This window comes from Rana temporaria, chromosome 3, assembly GCF_905171775.1.
Source record: "Rana temporaria chromosome 3, aRanTem1.1, whole genome shotgun sequence".
Classification (NCBI taxonomy): domain Eukaryota; kingdom Metazoa; phylum Chordata; class Amphibia; order Anura; family Ranidae; genus Rana; species Rana temporaria.
Window position 1 is genome coordinate 335,098,023 of NC_053491.1, and position 21,029 is coordinate 335,119,051.

Consider the following 21,029-nt stretch of genomic DNA (forward strand, 5'->3'; position numbering starts at 1 on the left):
AAGCTTGTTTGGCTGTATTTCTCCAGTGGATCACAGGAGTTTAAATCATTTTGCACTCCCGTGACGACTTTTCAGCATACAATCAGGGGCTGAAGCCCGCTGTCGGCTGACGTCACAGAGCAGGTCCAGGCTCAGGCTCAGGAAAGATTGTGACCATATGGTTAGGATCTGCCCACATGGTTAGGATCTGTCCACATGCCTTGACCGTCACCCGGCTTAGCTTCTCAGCATTGTTTCATTGCTCGGTTCTCAGCCTTATGCCACGTACACACGATCCAAATATTGTACGAAAAATTTAGTCCGAGGAAGAATCGTCCGATAATCAGATCGTTAGTACAGGGCTGGACGAGCCGATCATTTTAGCTCTTTCGATATTATTTTATCGGACATGCATGGAAATTTTCCTTGTACCATACCAGATCGTAAGATTTTCGTTTGGTCAGTACAATTGTCATCCGAAAATACATTACAACACATGACATCACTTACGATTTTTTTTTTCTGTCGTACGAGAATTTTCGTTACTTTAGTAACCTATTCAATTTCTACTTGCGACAAGTAAATGAAAAAAGTTGGACGACCCATCGTACGATTTTCGGATCATGTGTACGTGGCTTTAGAACCGGTGGGGGGGACAGATGCAACATAGGTAAGTATTAAAAAAAATGCCATTACTTTTAATTTAAGGACTGCATTGTGCAATGTTGCCCAATACATATGGTGTGAATGGGTCTTAACAATAAATAATCTGACTGCACTCCGGCATGTAATAAAAATGCCAACTCTTCTCTGTCCATGCACAGCAACAAATGTTGTGTCTTTTGTCCGATTTATCATTTTAGTCATTCTGTTTCTGTCACAGCTGGAGATAAATGATAGCAGTGATTTTCTCTTCTTGGGTCACAAATGGCCTTGAATTATCAAATCGTCTTGATAAGAATTGCCTGCACTACTCGACAGCCAAAATGTCATTCTCCAATTATTTTCTCCAAAAGTACTTTTTCTCTGTAAGCTATCTTTATTGGCTAATAGGGTAGCAAAACAGTTTAAACAGAGGAATGATAATCAGGCCCTCAACTCCATATTCCACTTGTGGGCTTCTACTTGGTTAGAGAAATGTATGGGCTGCCATTGCTAACCCCTTCTGACATTGCTAGTTGTCTAGGGGTTATGCTTATCCTTTAGCCTCCATATTTATGACCCAGAACATGAATAAGATATGTCATGTCATCGGCACACCAACAAGCTTATTTTAAAGTGCAAAGCTCTTCTTTATTCCATGATTACACAGAAAGACAACTTTGGGGTCCTTCATCAGGCATACAATAAAGAAGGGCTTTGCATTTGCTGCTGTGCTGACAACATTTCTTATACATATCCTATACTGTGACTAGTCGTGAGTCAGTAACTTCTAAACCACATGGCTCATTCCAGTATGGTGTGCGAAAGAATAAACTCCATGACTGACATAGAACAAGTATGAAGATCAGAAAATTTACAGAAGAGTCAGAATTCTTATCTGTATACTTGTTCACGGTTAGTGACTAAAAGTATTGAAGTCATAGGATCAGAATGACCCTACAGACAGCTAGCACTGGAAGAATAAAAATAAATCGTCACCACCATGAAAAACTTTCAGGAAAAAGTTGTCTTTGCTTTACCAAATAAAATAAAAAAACTCTGCAAAAGTTTTCTCACAGAAGCTCAGGAGCAGAGTGTTTTGTACTGGGCCTGGGTGCTCAGCAAACTATAAGATACATATCCAAAAGAGAAAGTTACACTAATGGAGCTTGATCGGTGAACACTCAAGGGTAAAGTTTATTTTAAAGTTTTGACAAGGTGCAAGTCCTGAGGAAGACAAGCTTTCGGCTCATCAAAACATAAAAATAAACTCTATCAAAAAGTGCTCAACATTCAAGCCCATGAGTGCCGACTTATCTTTCAGATATTATTATTTATATAATTAAAAAAAATCACAAAACGGCAAAAGGGAGCAAAAGTAAGTAGAAAAATAAGAAGTTTTCTATCAACAGTTTGAGTTTTTGTATTTTTACTTTTATGAAGGAAGGGAAAGTGCTGTATTAATGACAGTAGGGTATGAAAAGTGTGTCAAAATGAAAAGGTCCTCTTGTCCATAGCAACAAATCTGAATCCGTCTTGTCAGCTGAACAGTTGCTACTAGAAATTAGGTTGTCGTAGATAGGTCCCAGGGTTGTTCCCCAAGAAGACGTCTTTTATCCCAGGGGTTATACTGTCTACTGCAGTGGTCTCCAAACTGCGGCCCGGGGGCCAGATGCAGCACTTTGCTTGCTTTTATCCGACCCTTGGAACACTATTTCATCAACTGATACTAACATTGGGGCATAATTCCTCCCACTGACTCCAACAATGGGACACAATTCCTCTCAATTATACCAATGATGGGGCAAAATTTCTTGCAATGACACCAAGGATGGAGCACAATATCTCTCCAAGACACCAACAATGGGGCTCAATTCCTCCCAATGACACCAATGATGGGGGGGGGGCAATTCCTCACAATGACATCAACAGTGGGGCATAGTTTCTCTCAATGACACCAACAATGGAGCCCAATGACATCAGCGATGGGGCACAATTCCTTTCAATTATACCAAAGATGGGGCACAATTTCTCTCAATGACACCAACAATGGGGCCCAATGACACCAATGATGAGGCACAGTTACTCCTATTGAAACAAAAAACGGGCATCATTTTTTCCCAATGTTGGGACCTTTTCACTGACCACTGTCCGGCCCTCGTAAAGTCTGAAGGACAGTAAACTGGCCCTTTGTTTAGAAAGTTTGGAGACCCCTGGTCTACTGAATAGACTTTCTTAAATAGGTCTGATAGTCAGGGTTGATGCTGTCAGGTTTAATTGGCCACCACCATGTGCCTTATTACTAGTGCAATTGACATGTCTTCTCACAGGCTGGGCATCGAAATGCATAGATGAATCTTCAGATTATGCTTGGGTGATACTGTACAGTATGTCTCCACAGCATTCTTCATATACAATAGATGAATATTGACTCTCTCATACAATATTATTGTATCTGTTACTGAAAACTTTCACCCCATTAAACACTTCCTGTTCAGCTTATTTCACATCTAAAATAAGAAAAATGTCCATATACACACACAGGGATCTGATCATGTTAAATGAAACAATCAGATCATATATAATGACCATCCACTCACCTGCACACCCATTATTCAATGTATAATACAGTCATAGGTTGTATTAGAAATTAATGTTTATCTCTGTTCAATTTAAGAGAGGAGGTAAACAAAAAACTGGAACCTCCTCTTTCACACGCAAGGCCAGTCTGCCAATACAACCTTTCATGTGTCATACATGGATCAATTATCACCTGATACATTTGTTGTACAATGGTTTCTATTCATGTTCTAAAGTGCCATCAGTCACATAAGAAATATACTGTATAAGCTGCCATCATTAGCCGAAAAAAATGCTAGCTGTTTGACTATGTCCTGCCTCAATACAGCTGAGACATAAATACAGAATATACATACAGCAAATTAAAGTCAGAGGTGATAGAATATGTTAGCCACTTCCTGTCTTTAGGTAATATCCTAAAAATCTGTCAAAATGTTCCATTTTGTCAATTTCACTTTCTTCTACCTGGCAATAAAGATGGATCTAAAGCGGAACTAAACCCACCAATTTAAAGATTTCCCAAAAAGTTATATTCAAAGTATCCCTCCGGTGAGAACGGTCATAGTTGCTTATGTCAGATCACAACCCAATGTTCAAGCCCTCAAATGGTGGCTTATCATAGGTGCATCACCATGGCAAATCTACACAGTTGTGCCATGTCTAGTGGTAAAGGATGGGAGGGTTTAGTTCTACTTTTAACGACTACAAGTCAGAATTTTACACATGTCCTGCTTTAGTTACTTAAACTATAACAAACAAAGCATCAGCATGGCTGAAAAAAACTATTTTTTTTCCAGAAGAGTTTAGCAGTGGCAACACTGCAAATTTAGTGACCATTTTCCTTTACCGAAAAACTTCCCATTACTCAGACATACAGTCAAGGGAAACCAGGTGAAAGATGACTTCCTATTGTCCAAAAACCTCCATCATCGACTAATCCACACTGGGGCCTGCTAGCTTGCCTTTCACTGGTCCCATTGGAGGCCCTTCTTGTGGTACCCAGATTACTTTCTACAGAACTACAGATTCTTCCCAAGCCTACTAAAAGTTATAATCCACAAGGTGTTCAGGATCTGGCTGAGACCCCCGTACCAGGTGAACATACCTCATACACTTACTCCAAAAGTCTTTCCTGACTTTAATAACCCCATGAAATAGCATAACTGCTACCTCATAGCTCATCTCAGGCAATGAGACTTGGGAGCAGAGCATCAAGTACTCATTCCTTTCAAGATCTTTCAAGCCTTGACTTTCTGCTTTCTACAGTATTAAACATACAAAGATCCTCTATTTGTCCTGAACAGCACAGCTCTTGCTAATCCATCATATATCCAATGTGCATGTCCCACTATTCTTTATCTCATCTGCGTGTTGCAACCGCCTCTCTGAAACAGTATATTGAAATCATCACTAAAATCACCAAGAAATTTTTAAAAACTGTAAGAATAGGCATTTTTTTTAGTCTTACCATCCAGATCTTATTCACTATAGCATAATCACTCTTTGCTCCACCTCTGCAGTGTAGAAGTGGAGCCAGCTCTTATTTGCTGCTAAGCAAGACTAACAGGATGAAATGCGGAAAACAAGTATGTCTCATCAAATAGAAACGAAAATCAGGAGTTTCACATGGACCTGTCATATAGACTATACATACTGTACCACATATATTGGCTGCAGAGGATCCCTGCTATGACAAGATCGTACAATATACGGTTCTATGATAGCAATGCACTACACTTTCACTGATGTCACTAGTTCCTGTTGAATTAGGGGGCTGCCCCATCCTATAAAATGGCACCCCTTATTCTGTGTACACTAAAAGTTTTAAGTGGGTGTGAAGAAGTGCAAAATATATCCATTCCCTGTGTTTGCTAATATATTTTATTTTTCTTAACCTTGTAGTACCAACTGCAATTTCCTCTGTTTAATGTATGACAATATTGTCCAAACTGGGTATGTTTAGGCTGGAGTGGTAGGGACAGTAGAGATCATGTTTACTGACACACTCAAGTGAAAGCCTTCACAGGCAATTAGAGGAATTCTAGTGATAAATTAAATATTAATATAGTAATTATTTAAGCCTAGCTGGTCTGTGTCAACATACACGGGTTGAACTAAGAGAATAGGCTCGTAAAGGTTTTCAAATTGTGTTCGATACATTGTTACCAATTTTATTAGGCTTTTTGAAATAACTCCATCTTTATTCGATCTCTGACCAATCTTTGCCTGCCACCAAGTGCTAAACATGTCAACCATTGTAAGCTCAGGAACTGGCTAAAAGGACGTAACAATGCTACATGCAGAAAGGATGCGGTACCAATAAAATGGCTAAAAGGATGCAATAATCCCACACAAAGAAAGAAAGGAGTGCCACAACAAAGTGGATCAGCGTTGTTGCCTTCATACTACCCGCTCAGGTTGGTCTTTGAGGATTTTGGGTTCCTCGCTTGGCACCATCTAAAACAAATAAAAAAAAAGTGAATATAGTAACCACATTAAATATGGGGGACTATGGATAGATGAAACTTGTAGGAAAGTGTCGAATGCCTACATTAACTAATCAATCAGTGCCATAAAATGACTGGAATGTGGTTGGTTGACCATAGGCAAAATCATTTTTACAAGTAGTGGTTCAGTCTTTAGTCAAATGTCGTGTCTAAGGGCATCAGACTCAAAAACAGGTCAAATGCAGCCACAAGAAAGTTTGATTTTAGGGAAAAACAGATCACTTTTGAGATATATTTATTATATTTTTACATTGCATCTTCATTAGCTAGTAGCAATAAAGGCATATCATAAGCAGAATAGGGCAGACTTTGTTCACAAAAAAACACAATGAAGTTGATTTACTAAGGAAAATAGACTGTGAACCTTTGCAAGTGCAGTTGAACTCATCAAGTAAAGTTGCTCGTAGGAAACTAGTAAATGAGGGAGAGCTCAGCCGACTTCCTTCATACAATCATGTGCAAGCGAAAATGCTGTTTTTTTAGATTTTCCTTGCATGCGATTTTTTGCAAAGTGAAGATTTACCTCAAATACTAAGCTCTGGAGCAAAGGTCCTTGCTCAGTGCAACTGCACTTGCATAGTGCACACTCTTTGTAAATCAACCCCCTCTATTTGCCTTTAGTAAATCAACCCCATAATGTCAAGACATGGCAAAAGCACAAATGCATGTTAGTGCTAGAATGTATACGTTTTTATATTGTGTTGGCACACAGCAGCTGAGAGAAAGAGATTAAGGCCCAGATTCTCAATGGAGATACGACGGCGTATCTCCAGATACGACGGCGTATCTCCAGATACGCCGTCGTATCTCTGCGTCCGGCCGGTCGTATATATGCGCCTGATTCTTAGAATCAGTTACGCATAGATATCTGTTAGATCCGACAGGCGTAAGTCTCTTACGCCGTCGGATCTTAACTGCATTTTTACGCTGGCCGCTAGGGGCGTGTAAGCTGATTTACGCGTCAAAATATGTAAATCAGCTAGTTACGCTAATTCCCGAACGTACGCCCGTCCGACGCAGTAAAGTTACGCCGTTTACGTTAGGCTTTTCCCGACGTATAGTTACCCCTGCTATATGGTGGCATAAGTGCGGCGTAACAATGTTAAGTATGGCCGTCGTTCCCGCATCGAAATTTAAAAAAGTTACGTCGTTTGCGTAAGTCGTCCGTGAATGGGGCTGGACGTCATTTACGTTCACGTCGAAACCAATGACGTCCTTGCGGCGTATTTTGGAGCAATGCACACTGGGAAATTCCACGGACGACGCATGCGCCGTTCGGGAAAAACGTCAATCACGTCGGGTCACAGAATATTTACATAAAACACGCCCCCCTGATCCAAATTTGAATTAGGCGGGCTTACGCCGGCCGATTTACGCTACGCCGCCGCAACTTACGGAGCAAGTGCTTTGAGAATACAGCAGTTGCCCGTCTAAGTTGCGGAGGCGTAACGTAAATCAGATACGTTACATCCGCACAAAGATATGCGATCGTACGTGAATCTGGCCCTAAGACTTTCAGTATTTGGATTTAGGAGAATTAAGTAGCATAGGATTGATGGTCATAACATGTTACTACTCAATACAAGCCAATTGAAACAAAGCATTCCAGAACCTTAAAAAAAATGAATTGGAAACACATCTGAGCAGCAAAACATGAACACCCACGTACAGAATTCCTGCAGGTGAAATAGTCTCTTATAACACCAGGATCTTCGTGTTGAGCAATTTTTTCATCATACTTGCCAAGTTTCACAGTACAGGACAGAACGACTATGCAGCAGTGGAGGAATTAAACGATGGGGGCAAAGGTTAAAGATCAAGGTCTCTCTTTAGGGGTTAAGTGTTGGGGCTGTTAAGCATGTCAAATCACTTTGATCTTCCAGGGCACTCTTCCCCACCACCACCACCATCTGTCCCTGTGGAAACCCTGTGTCAGATCTTACATAGAGTAAATGACCTTAGTCTCTCCCCCACATGTCTGTGTTCGAGCCTGGCGATTGGACACTTGTGTCCAAGCACTACATCATTGGAGAAAGGGTAGAAGCTTACATGTTACCTCATACCTGGATCATTTAATATTTATTAGCCCTCTAAAATAGAGCTGAGAGACTACAACAAGGTATCAGTGGGTGGGTGTGTCCTAAAGGAGAAACTGTTGCTTTCCCTTTATTGAGAAAAGTGACAGGTTCTCTTTATATGTCAAGTAACACCACAATGGTTAAGTCTCTAAAATGTTCTAGTGTTAAGGGTTCCCTTTAGGGGTTTGCTTAAAGGAAAAGTATGGCCTGTGACCCAGATTCAGCTGAGAGCGGGCTAAAGACCACAGTCTGCTGATGTCACAGAGACAGTCCAATCTCTGCAGAGATCCTGACAAAAATGGGATCCGCCAGATTCCTGACCAGCAGCTGGCCCAGCTTCTTAGTGCGCTGCTGAAAGCCTCAGCCAGCCACTACTCTGTGTTGAGAGTGGACCCGAGAACTGAGTGATCAGCGGTCTTTTATCAGTTCCTGTTGTAGACTCAGCAGGGGACAGCTGCCACTCAAATCAATGCTGCAGCCATCTACAGTAGGTGAGTATGTAGGTTTTTTTTTTTTTATCCTGCACTTCTCTTTTAAGTGTTAGGGATGGGGAAGAGTTAAAGTTGAACTTCAGGCAAGTGCAAACAGCATGCTGGGAGGGGAAAGGCTTTTCTACTCAGGCTGTGGCTGTTTTAAAAAGAAAACAAACTGCAGTTGTGCTCATAAGTTTACATACCCTGACAGAATTTATGATTTCTTGACCATTTTCTGAGAATATGAATGACGACACAAAAACTTTTCTTTCACTCATGGTTAGTGTTTGGCTGAAGCCATTTATTATCAAATCAACTGTGTTTACTCTTTTTAAATCACAATCACAACATAAACCACCCAAATGACCCTGATCAAAAGTTTACATACCCCAGTTCTTAATACAGTGTATTGCCCCCCCTTTATCATCAATGACAGCTTGAAGTATTTTGTGGTATTTGTGGATGAGGCTCTTTATCTTCTCAGATGGTAAAGCTGCCCATTCCTATTGGCAAAAAGTCTCCCATTCCAGTAAATTCTTGGGCTGTCTTGCATGAACTGCACGTTTGAGATCTCCCCAGAGTGGCTCAATGATATTGAGGTCAGGAGACTAAGATGACCATTCCAGAAACTTCACTTTATTCTGTTGTAGCCAATGACAGGTTGACTTGGCCTTGTGTTTCGGATTATTGTCATGTTGGAATGTCCAAGTACATCCCATGCACAGCTTTCTGACTGATGAATGCAAATGTTCCTCTAGTATTTTTGATAACATACTGCATTCATCTTGCCATCAATTTTGACCAAATTTCCTGTGCCTTTGTAGCTCACACATCCCCAAAACATCAGCGATCCACCTCCGTGTTTCACAGTAGGAATGGTGTACCTTTCAGGCCTTGTTGAGCCAAAAAGCTCAAATTCTGGTCTCATCACTCCAAATTATTTTGTGCCAGAAGGTTTGAGGCTTGTCTCTGTGCTGTTTGGCATATTATAAACGGGATACTTTGTGGCATTTGCGTAGTAATGGCTTTCTTCTGGCGACTCGACCATGCAGCCAAACTTTCTTCAAATGCCTCCTTATTGTGCATCTTGAAACAGCCACACCACACATTTTCATAGAGTCCTGTATTTCACCTGAAGTTATTTGTGGGTTATTCTTTGCATCCTGAACAATTTTCCTGGCAGTTGTAGCTGAATTCCTAGTTAGTCTACCTGACCATGGTGTGATTTCAACAGAACCCCTCATTTTCACACTAGCGCAATCTCAGAGATCGCATGTGATTCGCACCCGCACTACAGGTGCCGATCACATGCAATCTCTGAGCAATGCAAGTTCAGCCATACAGTTATATGGCAGAACTCGCACAGAAAATAGTGCAGGGACTTGTTTTTCCCTGCACTAGAATCAGATCACATGGGTGTTCTTACCTATGCGATCTGATTTCTGTGTGAGTTCACAGTTCGCAACTTCAATCTGTGAACTAAACTGGGGGTGTCATTAACTTAGTTAATGACACCCGCAGCAGTTCTCAGAAGGCAGTGTGAACTGCCTGTGGGAGAGGAGCGATGCAGGAACAGGCAATGGAATTGCACTGGTTCCCAAATTGCACTAGTGTGAACCCAGGGTAAACACTGCTGATTGGCATTCTCAATTCCTTGGAAATCTTTTTATATCCCTTTCCTGTTTTATACAGTTCAACTACCTTTTCCCACAGATCCTTTGACAATTATTTTGCTTTCCCCATGACTCAGAATCCAGAAACGTCAGTGCAGAATTGGATGAAAGATGCAAGGGTCTGTCAGGAGTCCAGAAACTTTTTAACCTTTTATACACTCACACTAATTACAAGCAAACAGATCACAGATGAGGATGGTTACCTTTAATAGCCATTCAAACCCCTTTGTGTTAACTTGTGTGCATGTTATCAGGCCAAAATCAACAGGGTATGTACATTTTTGATCAGGGTCATTTGTGTATTTTTTGTAGTCATTATGATTTCAAAACACAGTTGATTGATAATAAATGGCTTCAGGCAAACACCAACCATGAGTGAAAGAAAAGTTTTTGTGTTATCATTCATATTCTCTGAAAAATGGCCAGGAAATCATAGATACTGCCAGGGTATGTAAACTTATGAGCACAACTGTATATGGCTTTGCACACCTTAGATCTTAATGCTCCTGTAATGTATTTAGCTAATTTAAACTGAAATTTCAGTTGGGCTTTAAACTTTACTCTGGTTGTTTTTTGAAGATAGTGTATTCAAAGATTAAGTGAAATGTCATAAACTTACCATTTATATGACCATCTGCTGGGTAAAGAACCAGTTTCTTCACAAAAAGTACATATTCTAACATTTCCCTTTCTTGTACTATCAAGATTAAAATACAGCCAAGTGAGATTTTAGGATTAGGTCTGAAACATTACTTACCTTGCTCTTTTATTCTAGATTTTGACATCTCTACCCCCTTTGTTTTATGTGGACGCTGAGGTACATTAGGGACTTTACAATGATATGCAGGCTGTGAACAGAGTAAGAGTTAGAGTAGGTCGATGTATAGAAGCCCTAGAATATAAAACAAGCTGGATGTGATACTCACAGGAGGACCATTAGGCAAGTCTTGGACTTGGCTGTGTTCTAGGTTAAAAACTGGAGGTGGGTAGCAGATTTGCCAATCGTCAAAGCCTTGGTAAATTAAGCCAGGAGGGCTGTATGGGTGTTGGTGATATTGGTATGGTGGACATGCAGGTCCTTCATGGGGATCTTGATTGCATCTTTCTCTTAAACCCTGAAATGTGAATCAGAAAAAAGTCATAAGGACATGACTAGTTCATTTCCAAACATTTCATCTCGGCCTATAAGAGCAGTGTGGTCTGCATTTCCTGTGTAAACTGTATTCCAAAGCTGTCGTGTCTCAGCACCCTCAGACTACTCAGAAATAGCATATGTCCAGAAATTGTGCCTTTAAAGGACATTAATGTAGTTCCGGGGCATCAGTACCTGCCCTCTGGGAGCTCAAAATCTAAGGTCATACAAACAATTTGGATAGGAGCCAGTAAACTTACCAGCATGTCTTTGGAGTGTGGGAGGAACCTGGAGTACCCGAAGAAAACCCACACAAGCATAGGGAGAACACGAAGACAGTCATGTGGGTGCAGATGCATGTCCCCAAATGCACACTGTCTGAGACACAAACTCGCACCCGCATGGTTGTCAAATTGGGACCAGCAGCTTTGTCCGTGCAAACACTACTCTGTGTGTGGATGAATGGAACACTTGTACATCCCGTGTGGGCAAAGACAGCCCTTTTAATGGGTGTACAGATAGGTATGCCAATGTAAATGAGACCTTGGAGAGTGAGAGGGAGGTTGGGGAGTACATATGAATGACTGGACATATATTTCACCCCCCATCCAAGTAGGAAGGGGGTTACTGATATCCTATATACCACATGACCATCAGAAAGTATAACTTCTGCATTCCCTGCGATATTAAGGTGAAATTAGCAGCACATAGTAGGCAAATCAGAAAAGGCAATGTAGATTATAAAGTATAAATGTATTTTTTGTTAAGACCTTTTATTGAGCATCTATTTATAAGCTCTACAGAAAGAAAGAGCTGATGTGAGATGGGTAGAGGTGGTATCTTAGTCCCAAATAGTATGCACACAGCAAAAAATATTTAGCCCATGGGACTTTGAAAGAGTCAAACATTTATAAGCTCTATTTTTCTTTTTACAAAAGGTGCATTTGGGAAGAGTGCAAGCAACATCTATGGCCCCTTTCAGACATGCGGATCTGTTTTTAGACATCCGCTTGCTCAGCTATCGCTCCGTTGAGCCCCGCTGAGCCGGCGGATGACTAGTCCATCTCTGCACACTGTGCAGAAATGGAACTGTCAGATCTATGCGTTCCTCTATGGGGGATCGGATGAAAAACGGACCGTCTGTCCATGTCTGGTTTCATCCGATCCGATCCGCTAGATGGATGAAAAATAGGGTCTGCATCGGTCAGACTTTAGCAGAGCGGATGTCAGCGGACATGTCACTGCTGACATCTGTCGCTCCATAGAGATATATGGAGTGACCTGAAAAAACTGGCAGGTGGATCTGAACGGTCTGCACGTGTGAAAGGGGCCTATAGATAAATCCACAGTGTGTGCTAAACATGGATTTAATAGGATTTTCTTACAAATTAATTGAATTTCTATTTTGACTTAAAAGCACTTCACTTCTTATGAAAGCACGGAAAATCTATTTCACATTTAAGCTTTTGACAAACACTCTGGGGCACAGCCTTTACTTAACCAAAGCTGAATGGCAATTAATCTCTATTCATCATAAGTATAATTGCAGCTGAGCCCTGTACAGTTTCATTAATGCAGCAAAGATGACGCAGAGACCATGACTCACCGACTCCGCTCTCTGTGTCAATAAATCTTTGTGCAGGGGAGCGTGACCCCTTACTGTGCTGCTAAGACTACTAAATGAATCCGATTATAAATGTAAAGGAGAAATATGGGATCAGTAAACTTCAAAAATGAGCTGCCTTATAGAAAATCAAATAATGCTGTGGTTATTTAAGCAATGGAGTTAATTTTTGCAATATGTGCATTTTCCCAAGTTTAAAAAAAAACATTGAAATCCCAACTAGCCTGGCCAGCCCTGCCTGCTGGGCTACAGAACACCTATCTTTCACCCCTATGGCTTCATGCTCTCTGTGGTTCTCCAAAATGCTTTGCTTCTGGCAGGAGACAAGCAGCTGCAAAATTGCTTCTAAGCTGCGTTTTTTCAAACGTATTTACGTGCGTCAAGCGCTAGGGTATTTATTAATTTTGTTGTCCAAAATATTAGGCACATTTCAATCCCAACAGTGGCAATTCTGCTTGTTGGCCAAGTCAAAAGCTACAGTGTGATAAGTCTTAACATATCGTTTTGAGGTTTTACTGCCAGCTTTAGAGCTTGGCAGACAGTCTCCTTTAAGAGGCAACACAAAACTCAACTAGCTATGAAGATTATGGGCAGTTAGCAGTAGTTACTGTTTAGGGTACATCCTAGCAAATATTAACGGAGTCAGAGGAAAGTTTGGTTCATTCCAACACTAATAAAAATATACTAGGTCATTTCATGGATGTCTCAGAGGGCACAAACATGCCAGATCAGCAGATAATTGGGTTCACAGTTCCAATTCAGTAAGATGAGGGGAACATTTATTAACTTCTGACACCACCCATAAGTAATGATTTCAGAAGATAAAAACCTGGAATTTTAGTGGAAATGCTATATAATATAGTATCTAAAGTAGACGTATAGCAATTAAAAAAACACACATATATACTAATCTCTATGCTGCATCAATGATGTGATGCTGCAGCCGTCCCACGTTGGCTCTAAGACTGAGAACTGAGCGATCACATAACTGCTCACTGGAACACGGAGCTGGAGATGGGCTGGGCACAGCTGGCTTCTGCTATCAGCCATGCACTGAGAGCCGGAGCCATCAGTCAATCAGACAGCTAGGTGGATCCCAAGAATATTGCCATGCTGGAGTGGCTCTGTGATGTAAGCCAACAACGGGCTATAGCCGCCTACAAGATGACTCGGGGTCACAGGAGCACAAAGGGAATTCCTGTGACCCACAGAAGTATGACCAAAAAAGCGTTGCTCATACTTGTCTTTTAATGCTGCCTACCCTAATTTAAGATGAAAGCATTCCATCTAATCAGTGACTATATTCAAAAATGGTGCAGAATTTAAAGGCCAAATTCAGGCCATTCACAGATTTTTGATGTAACCTTCAAATGTCTACATACATGCAGTTTTATATGCCGATGACTGTATCTCAAACACAGTTATGTATATTGATCTTCTGTAGGAACTAGTGTATCAAAAGTGTGGTCAGCCTCCCACCTGAACACCATCTTGCATTGAGGGAGTGGAACGGTAAAACACGGTTAGCGTGCTGCTCTGTTAGGCAGTAAGCCTGTATTTGCCACCAATATCCTGGCAAGTTATTTATATCTACAGTATATACCAGTTAAAATAGTCTACCTGTTGTCTTGGCAGGTCACGTGAGCAATCTCTCTCCTGTCGCAAGTCCTCCTGGCAAGAGCGTAACTGAAAAGAAAGAGGTTTTTACATAATCTTTATTATCGATGTGTACCATTTGTTTTCTACCCCCAATAGCAAACATTTAAAAAAGTGTACTAGCAAAAGGGTGCCCATTCAATAATAAGAAAAGTTAGGGATATAACAAAGAGTGCTAAAGAAGTGTCTGTGTGGCTGAATATGAGTGTGTAGGGTATGACAGCAGGTCATATGTGCAGGAGGGAGAATGGTACAGCAATGAGAGACTTAATTTCAGGGGAGGGGAGGGTGGGGGGAAGGCTGCTGAACTGAGCCTTCCCCCCACTGAGAGCAAAGATTGTGTGTATAGGCCCAGTGTGCAATGTCTACAGGGAGGACATAGACAGGGCCGATCCACCCTATAGGCTCACTATGCAAGCTGCTTAGGGCCCCACAAAGCTGTGGAGGGCCCCCCAAATTACTAGAGGCCCCGTCTGGTGAGAAGTCATTTTCGCCCCCTCACCCCCCCCCTGCCTCTCACTTTAATGTAAGCTGTCATTTCCGACAGCAGAACACCCCCTCCTCCCGCTTCTCAACTTCAATGTGACATGTCATTTTCGGCAGCCCCCGCCCCCCCGCTTCTCAACTTTATTGTGCCATTTAATTTTGCTTAGGGCCCCAGGGAGGTCAGGATCGGCACTGGACAGTGCTCAATATGTAATTTGTGTGGTGGGAATGTGTGAGACAACTCTAGAGGAGAAATTGAAGAGTGTTTGCTGGAGGGATATGGGGAAAGACCAAATGTGTGTGCGCTGAAGGAGGAATAGAAGGAAAAGACCAATGTGTGTGTGCGCTGGAGGAGGGATGGAGGGAAAGATCAATGGTGTGCTGGAGGAGGGATATGGGGAAAGACCAATGTGTGTGTGTGCTAGAGGGATGGGGGGAAAGATCAATGTGTGTATGCTGGAGGAGGAATAGAAGGAAAAAAACAATATGTGTGTGCTGGAGGAGGGATATAGGGAAAATACCAATGTGTGTGCGCTGGAGGAGGGATATAAGGAAAATACCAATGTGTGTGCGCTGGAGGAGGGATATAAGGAAAATACCAATGTGTGTGTGTGCTGGAGGAGGGATGTAAGGAAAAGACCAATGTGTGTGTGCTGGAGGAGGGATATAAGGAAAAGACCAATGTGTGTGTGCTGGAGGAGGAATAGAAGAAAAAAAAACAACGTGTGTGCACTGGAGGAGGGATATAAGGAAAATACCAATGTGTATTTGCTGGAGGGATATAAGAAAAAAAACAATGCGTATGTTCTGGAGGTAGGATATAAGGAAAAGCCCAATGTGTGTGTGCTGGAGGAGGGATATAAGGAAAAGACCAATGTGTGTGTGTGTGTGTGTGTGTGCGTGTGCTGGAGGAGGGATATAAGGAAAAGCCCAATGTGTGTGTGCTGGATGAGGGATTCAAGGAAAAGCCAAATGTGTGTGTGCTGGAGGAGGTATATAAAGAAAAGACCAATGTGTGTGTGTGTTGGAGGAGGGATATAAGGAAAAGACCAATGTGTGTGTGTGTGTGCGTGTGCTGGAGGCGGGATATAAGGAAAAGCCCAATGTGTGTGTGCTGGATGAGGGATTCAAGGAAAAGCCAAATGTGTGTGTGCTGGAGGAGGTATATAAAGAAAAGACCAATGTGTGTGTGTGTTGGAGGAGGGATATAAGGAAAAGCCCAATGTGTGGGTGCTGGAGGAGGGATATAAGGAAAAGACCAATGTGTGTGTGTGTGTGTGCTGGAGGAGGGATGGAGGGAAAGATCAATGCGTGTGTGCTGGAGGAGGGATATAAGGAAAAAAAACAATGTGTGTGTGCTGGAGGAGGGATGGAGGGAAAGATCAGTGGTGTGTTTGAGGAGGGATATAATAAAACAATAACAATAAACAATGTGTGTATGTGCTGGAAGAGGGCTATAAGGAAAATACCAATGTGTGTGCTGAAGGGGGGATACAGGGGAAAGACCAAAGTGTGTGTGCCGGAGGTGAGATATAAGGAAAGACCAATGTGTTTGTGCTGAAGGAGGGTGATGGAGGTGAGACGTTACTGGGAAAGGAGCAGAAGAGGCCGATTTGCACAGTGGCAAAGTGAAAGTAGTGAAAGTAGAATTTAGAAATCATATTAGGATATCTGGGCAAAATACAAAAAAATTTAAAACATTTTTAGTGCATCTCTACAATACATTTATCCATGTATTGTCTCTTTGAAATTGTAAACATTTCAGTGAACTCTTCGCCTTCTATATTGAGCTGACAAAGCTGCGTCTGTTGCACTGAAATCCCAAGCATTGTTATCACTCTTTCCTATGTCATCCCGTGTTTAACTACAGAACTCCTAACTTTGCAGGGTGAAGAGTGGGGATTGGTGTTCTGTAGTCCAGCAGAGTAGAACTGGGGAGGGATGACAACACCATTTGGGATGTCAGTGTAACCATGGCAATGTGATCATCTCAAACAGAAAATTAGAAATTCACTGGATCTCTGGTAGATCTACGAGTGTTGCTTTGTAGGGGCAGTTGACAGGGACGTTTCTGAGAGACAAGCAACAAACTGATTAGTTCAGGTGGACTAACCCTTTAAATGGTAACAATGCTTCAGGTAAGTACAGGAGAAACTGTATTTGGCATGTACTGTAGCTATAAAGATCACCTGGGATTTTGCCTGAGCCAATTGTGATTGAAGCTGTTCCAGCTGTTGCTTCAGCTCTTCCTTTTCTTCATTCATACGTTCCCGGTCACTGCGCTCTCTCTTGAAGTCTTCTTCAAAGATGGTCACCTGGACACAAAAAGGTAATTGTAAGAACCAAAGATACTTCTGAGATTTATTTATTTTTTGCTGATATTGCAGGTTAGAAGATGAAAAGAGGAAACATATGTCACATAACCAGCTCTCCTCGATTCGCGGGGCTCACTCTGCTGCGTTAAGCAAAAAAAACTCCTTTGGACACTGTAGACTCCACAATGCGACCCGCATTGTATAAATGGGTTGACTATTATGGAGATCGTGTACCAATATTAGCTCTCAGTAAAAATTTGAATTAGAAAACATTATAATTTTAGTTTCGCTTAGAAAACAAGAATTCAAAAGTACAATAACCCATAGCAACCCGTTTATACAGTTTACCTTATTTTGGTGCAGCTCTTTAGGGAATATCTCCCAAACAGCTTAAAATACAAGTACATACGTCAATAAACCCACTAAATACAATGAGGCTTCCAATGGAAACTACAAGTGACCATTTAAAAAAAAAAAAAAGTAAAAACAAATATTCAAATAAATGGCAAGTGTTTATGATAATGAGTGCTTTAGCCAATTTAATTTGAGTTATGGTTTGCATTTACTTTAAGTCAATATAGTACCTACCCTGCCATTTGCAAATAATGCATAAAATAACTCATTAAAAAGTTTACTTAGATCAAGCTGTATATCTCGGTTAATATCTCGGATATTAAAATTTTTAAAGGGATGGTGCAATCCCTTTAAAGCCAAATAAATATAACATCGCCATTGTTGATCTGATTTAAGGTTCACATTCAGATCTAGGCAGATTTTATACCAGCCATGGGACCTGTCCAAGCATAAAACAATGTGTGTATTATTGTATTGTGGATAGGATTCTCAATGTTATCTTCAAATATCAGATTCCACAATCCCGTTAGAGCTTTTGGATTATTTACTTTCACAATAAACAAACATCTGTTGTAATAGGAGAGCTTTAGTATCTCGCTGAGTGTGTGTCACGTGTGATGGAATATAGAAGTGGGTGGATGGAGCAGGTATATAGAAGGTGATGGAGTTTATCATCTAGGCTGTAAATATTTTTACATTCCCGGTTGTAGAGGATGTAAAGTGCTGTAATTCAGAAATGCTTTGTTTACTAAGTTACTAAGTAGTTGGACTAGTTCATTTCCCATTAACTGTACAACTGGAAATGGCATTTACAGCTATTCGTTTTGAAATAGGTGGGTAAAAGGTCATGGTAATAAGGCCAGCCATACATGGATCGAGTTTCAGACAGTTCTGGCCAACTTTCAATCCATGTATGGGCAGGCTGATTGTACCAAAGTCGATCCATTGATCAACTTGTGTACAGCCGGGCTGTTGGATTTTTCTACATGCAATTACTTCCAGGGGATAATCATTGTATTCTGCCAGCCAGGAAGTCTCCCAGTGCCCCCTGTCATCAGAATACAATAGTGCTGTGGGAGGCATTCCCCCATCAACACTGACTGCGTTGATGGGGGAATTGAGCAATTTTCTTTCCTTCCACCACGAGTGGAAAGAAAGAAAATTGCTCATCTATGGCGTCTGGTCCCTTTCAGGACGCCAGGAGAATGAATACCAATGCGGAGTGGGTGGTTATTTTAAAACACAGATTAGGCTCTAAAAGGCTTCAAAATAGGGTGGGTTTGGGGCGCTGAGAAAGCGCTTGGATCCCAGCCAGGTGTGTGAGAATAGGGAATGAATATTCCCTATTCTCACAATGAATCGCCTCTCCGCCATTCAGAAAGCGCGGGTCTGAGACACGTTTCCTGATTAGCCAAAAGAAGAAGCGTTCCGATTGGCCGCAGAGGAGGGAGGAGATGGACGCCGTCATGCAGGGGAAGGGGAAGCTGCTCGTAATGCCCGCGTAGGAGAGCCTGGGAAGGTGCCAGTGATTGCCCACCATGGATGGGCTAAGTGTACTGACCGAATGGCCAACTGACCACTGCTTGACCCCCCCCCCCCCCCCCCCAAACAAAAAAAAATTACCACCAGCTGCCACTGTCTATCACACAACCACACCTTCCCATCTTTGCCTTGCTGACCATGCACCTTTTGGGAGAATATGTCTTAAATCTAACTTTATTTTATTAATGATCCAGCACTACATTAAATTGTGCCTGGAGTTCAGCTTTAATGACAATCAGGTTATTACGTGATTCACTAGGAAGCTCAGACACCAAAGATGTACTTCTTTTTCTACTCTTGTCATTGGCTCCCATTAAACAAGCTGGATTACCAGTACCACACATTTATCTTACAAAATGGCCACATAATTCAAGTGCCAGAAACAAAAAGCGAGCTTGACTAAAGACTTGACGATCGAAGTACTGGAGTAAACACATCAGTCAATAGCAAAAAGAATGCACATGAAACTTTCTTGCCCAGACTGACCATTTCATTTACAGACACTGGAAAATTACTGGACCTGAAGAACAGCAGATGTGTCTTTTTAAAGCTGAACTCTGAGAAACGTATCAAAGAAAAATCCTTTCAGTAAGCACCCCTGCACTGCAAGGGTTAAAGGTTTGTTTAGTCTAGGGGTGCAATGATAAGGAGAAATACACTACTTCTAGATCTAGCAGGCTCCCTGGATCTGTGCAAGAATTCTCTCTAAGGTGTTTCAGGTTGCTGTTGTATGTGCACCTCCCCGTACAATGCAGGGTAAATAGCCCCACACTGAACATGATGACACCAAGGCCCCACACACAGACTGGGGCTTCAGAGAGTAGAGAACAGCACCAAAGCAATGAGTCAGGTCAAGTAATCCTGCCTGTTCAGCTCCACCTAGACTTAGTCTCCATTCACACCTAGGCGTTTTTATGCCCGACGCTATTGCAGCCTGCAATACGCTGGAGGGGTGATTTAACATTGTCAGCTATGGAGATGGTTCACATCTCCACGCCGAACGCCGTACGTCTGAAGCTCAAAACAAGTCCCGGACCCTTTTTTTCAGGCGGCTTTGGGCGTTCGGCATAGCCGACAATGTTTCAATCACCCCTCCGGCGTATTGTAGGCTAAAAACCGACGGGTTTTGTCGCGGCAAATCGCGGGACAAAACGCCGCAATTTGCGTGGCAAATCGCGGTACAATACGCCGCATTCAGGTGTGAATGCAACCTAAAACACACAATCCAATTGTTGGCCAACCGAGCGCCCGATTTTTGTCTTAAGGGCGTGTGCCTGGATCTTGTCTTGCATACTAACGGTACACAATTGTCATGCCACAAACACGAACGTAGTGACGTACTACAAGGAATTTCAAATCTTGAGCACCAACCTTTGGGCCCCTTCTGCTAATTTCGTATTTGGCGAGCATGGATTCCGAGCAGCATGTTTGTACTTTCAACTTTAGTGCGACAGACTTGTGTACTGACCATCAGAAAATCTGAAAACCAACTGTTGTCCGCTGAAAATTTACTAGCATGTCATTCAACATTTGTTGGCCGAAAGTTGGACAACAGTTGTAAAAAGGAGCATACTAATGGTAAGATTTTAGGACAACAGTCTGTCAACAGACAATCCCTGCCAACAATTGGATAGTGTGTGTACGAGGCTTTAGGCTGGCAATACATAGAAAGAAATTTTTTTTTTTAAAGATCTGTCCAATGACTGTGTGTGGTCATCATCATTGTATCAAATTGTTTTCCACACTTGTCGACATATTATAGATCGTTAACGACATACATAGTACATTTTTTGTCGATCAATGCAAATGTGGCTGTACGATTTTTCTATTTACAATCGATTTCCCGACGAATGTTTTCGAAAATGGTTTGATTTCGCAAAAAAATTCCGACACAACGGATCTTTCTTTTGGCATAAAACTTAGCATTTAGAGATTTGAAATGCGCCCACTAACGTTTCTAAGGTTGAACGATCGGGCTTATCGAATGC

The 21,029-nt window shown here is 41.8% G+C and overlaps 1 protein-coding gene across 2 annotated transcripts in view; it reads right to left on the reverse strand.

Annotated features, from left to right (window-relative positions):
• Window positions 1–3,916: 3,916 nt before the first annotated feature.
• Window positions 3,917–21,029, reverse strand: part of TNIP1 (TNFAIP3 interacting protein 1) — a 117,704-nt gene continuing 100,591 nt past the window's right edge. For both annotated transcript variants that reach the window (XM_040345049.1, XM_040345048.1), the window contains 5 exons: window positions 17,020–17,145; window positions 14,309–14,374; window positions 10,859–11,047; window positions 10,690–10,780; window positions 3,917–5,658 (listed from right to left, as the gene is read on the reverse strand). In XM_040345049.1, the coding sequence (XP_040200983.1) occupies window positions 5,615–5,658; window positions 10,690–10,780; window positions 10,859–11,047; window positions 14,309–14,374; window positions 17,020–17,145 (516 nt within the window). In that variant the 3' untranslated portion in view covers window positions 3,917–5,614. The remainder of the gene's footprint in view (window positions 5,659–10,689; window positions 10,781–10,858; window positions 11,048–14,308; window positions 14,375–17,019; window positions 17,146–21,029) is intronic.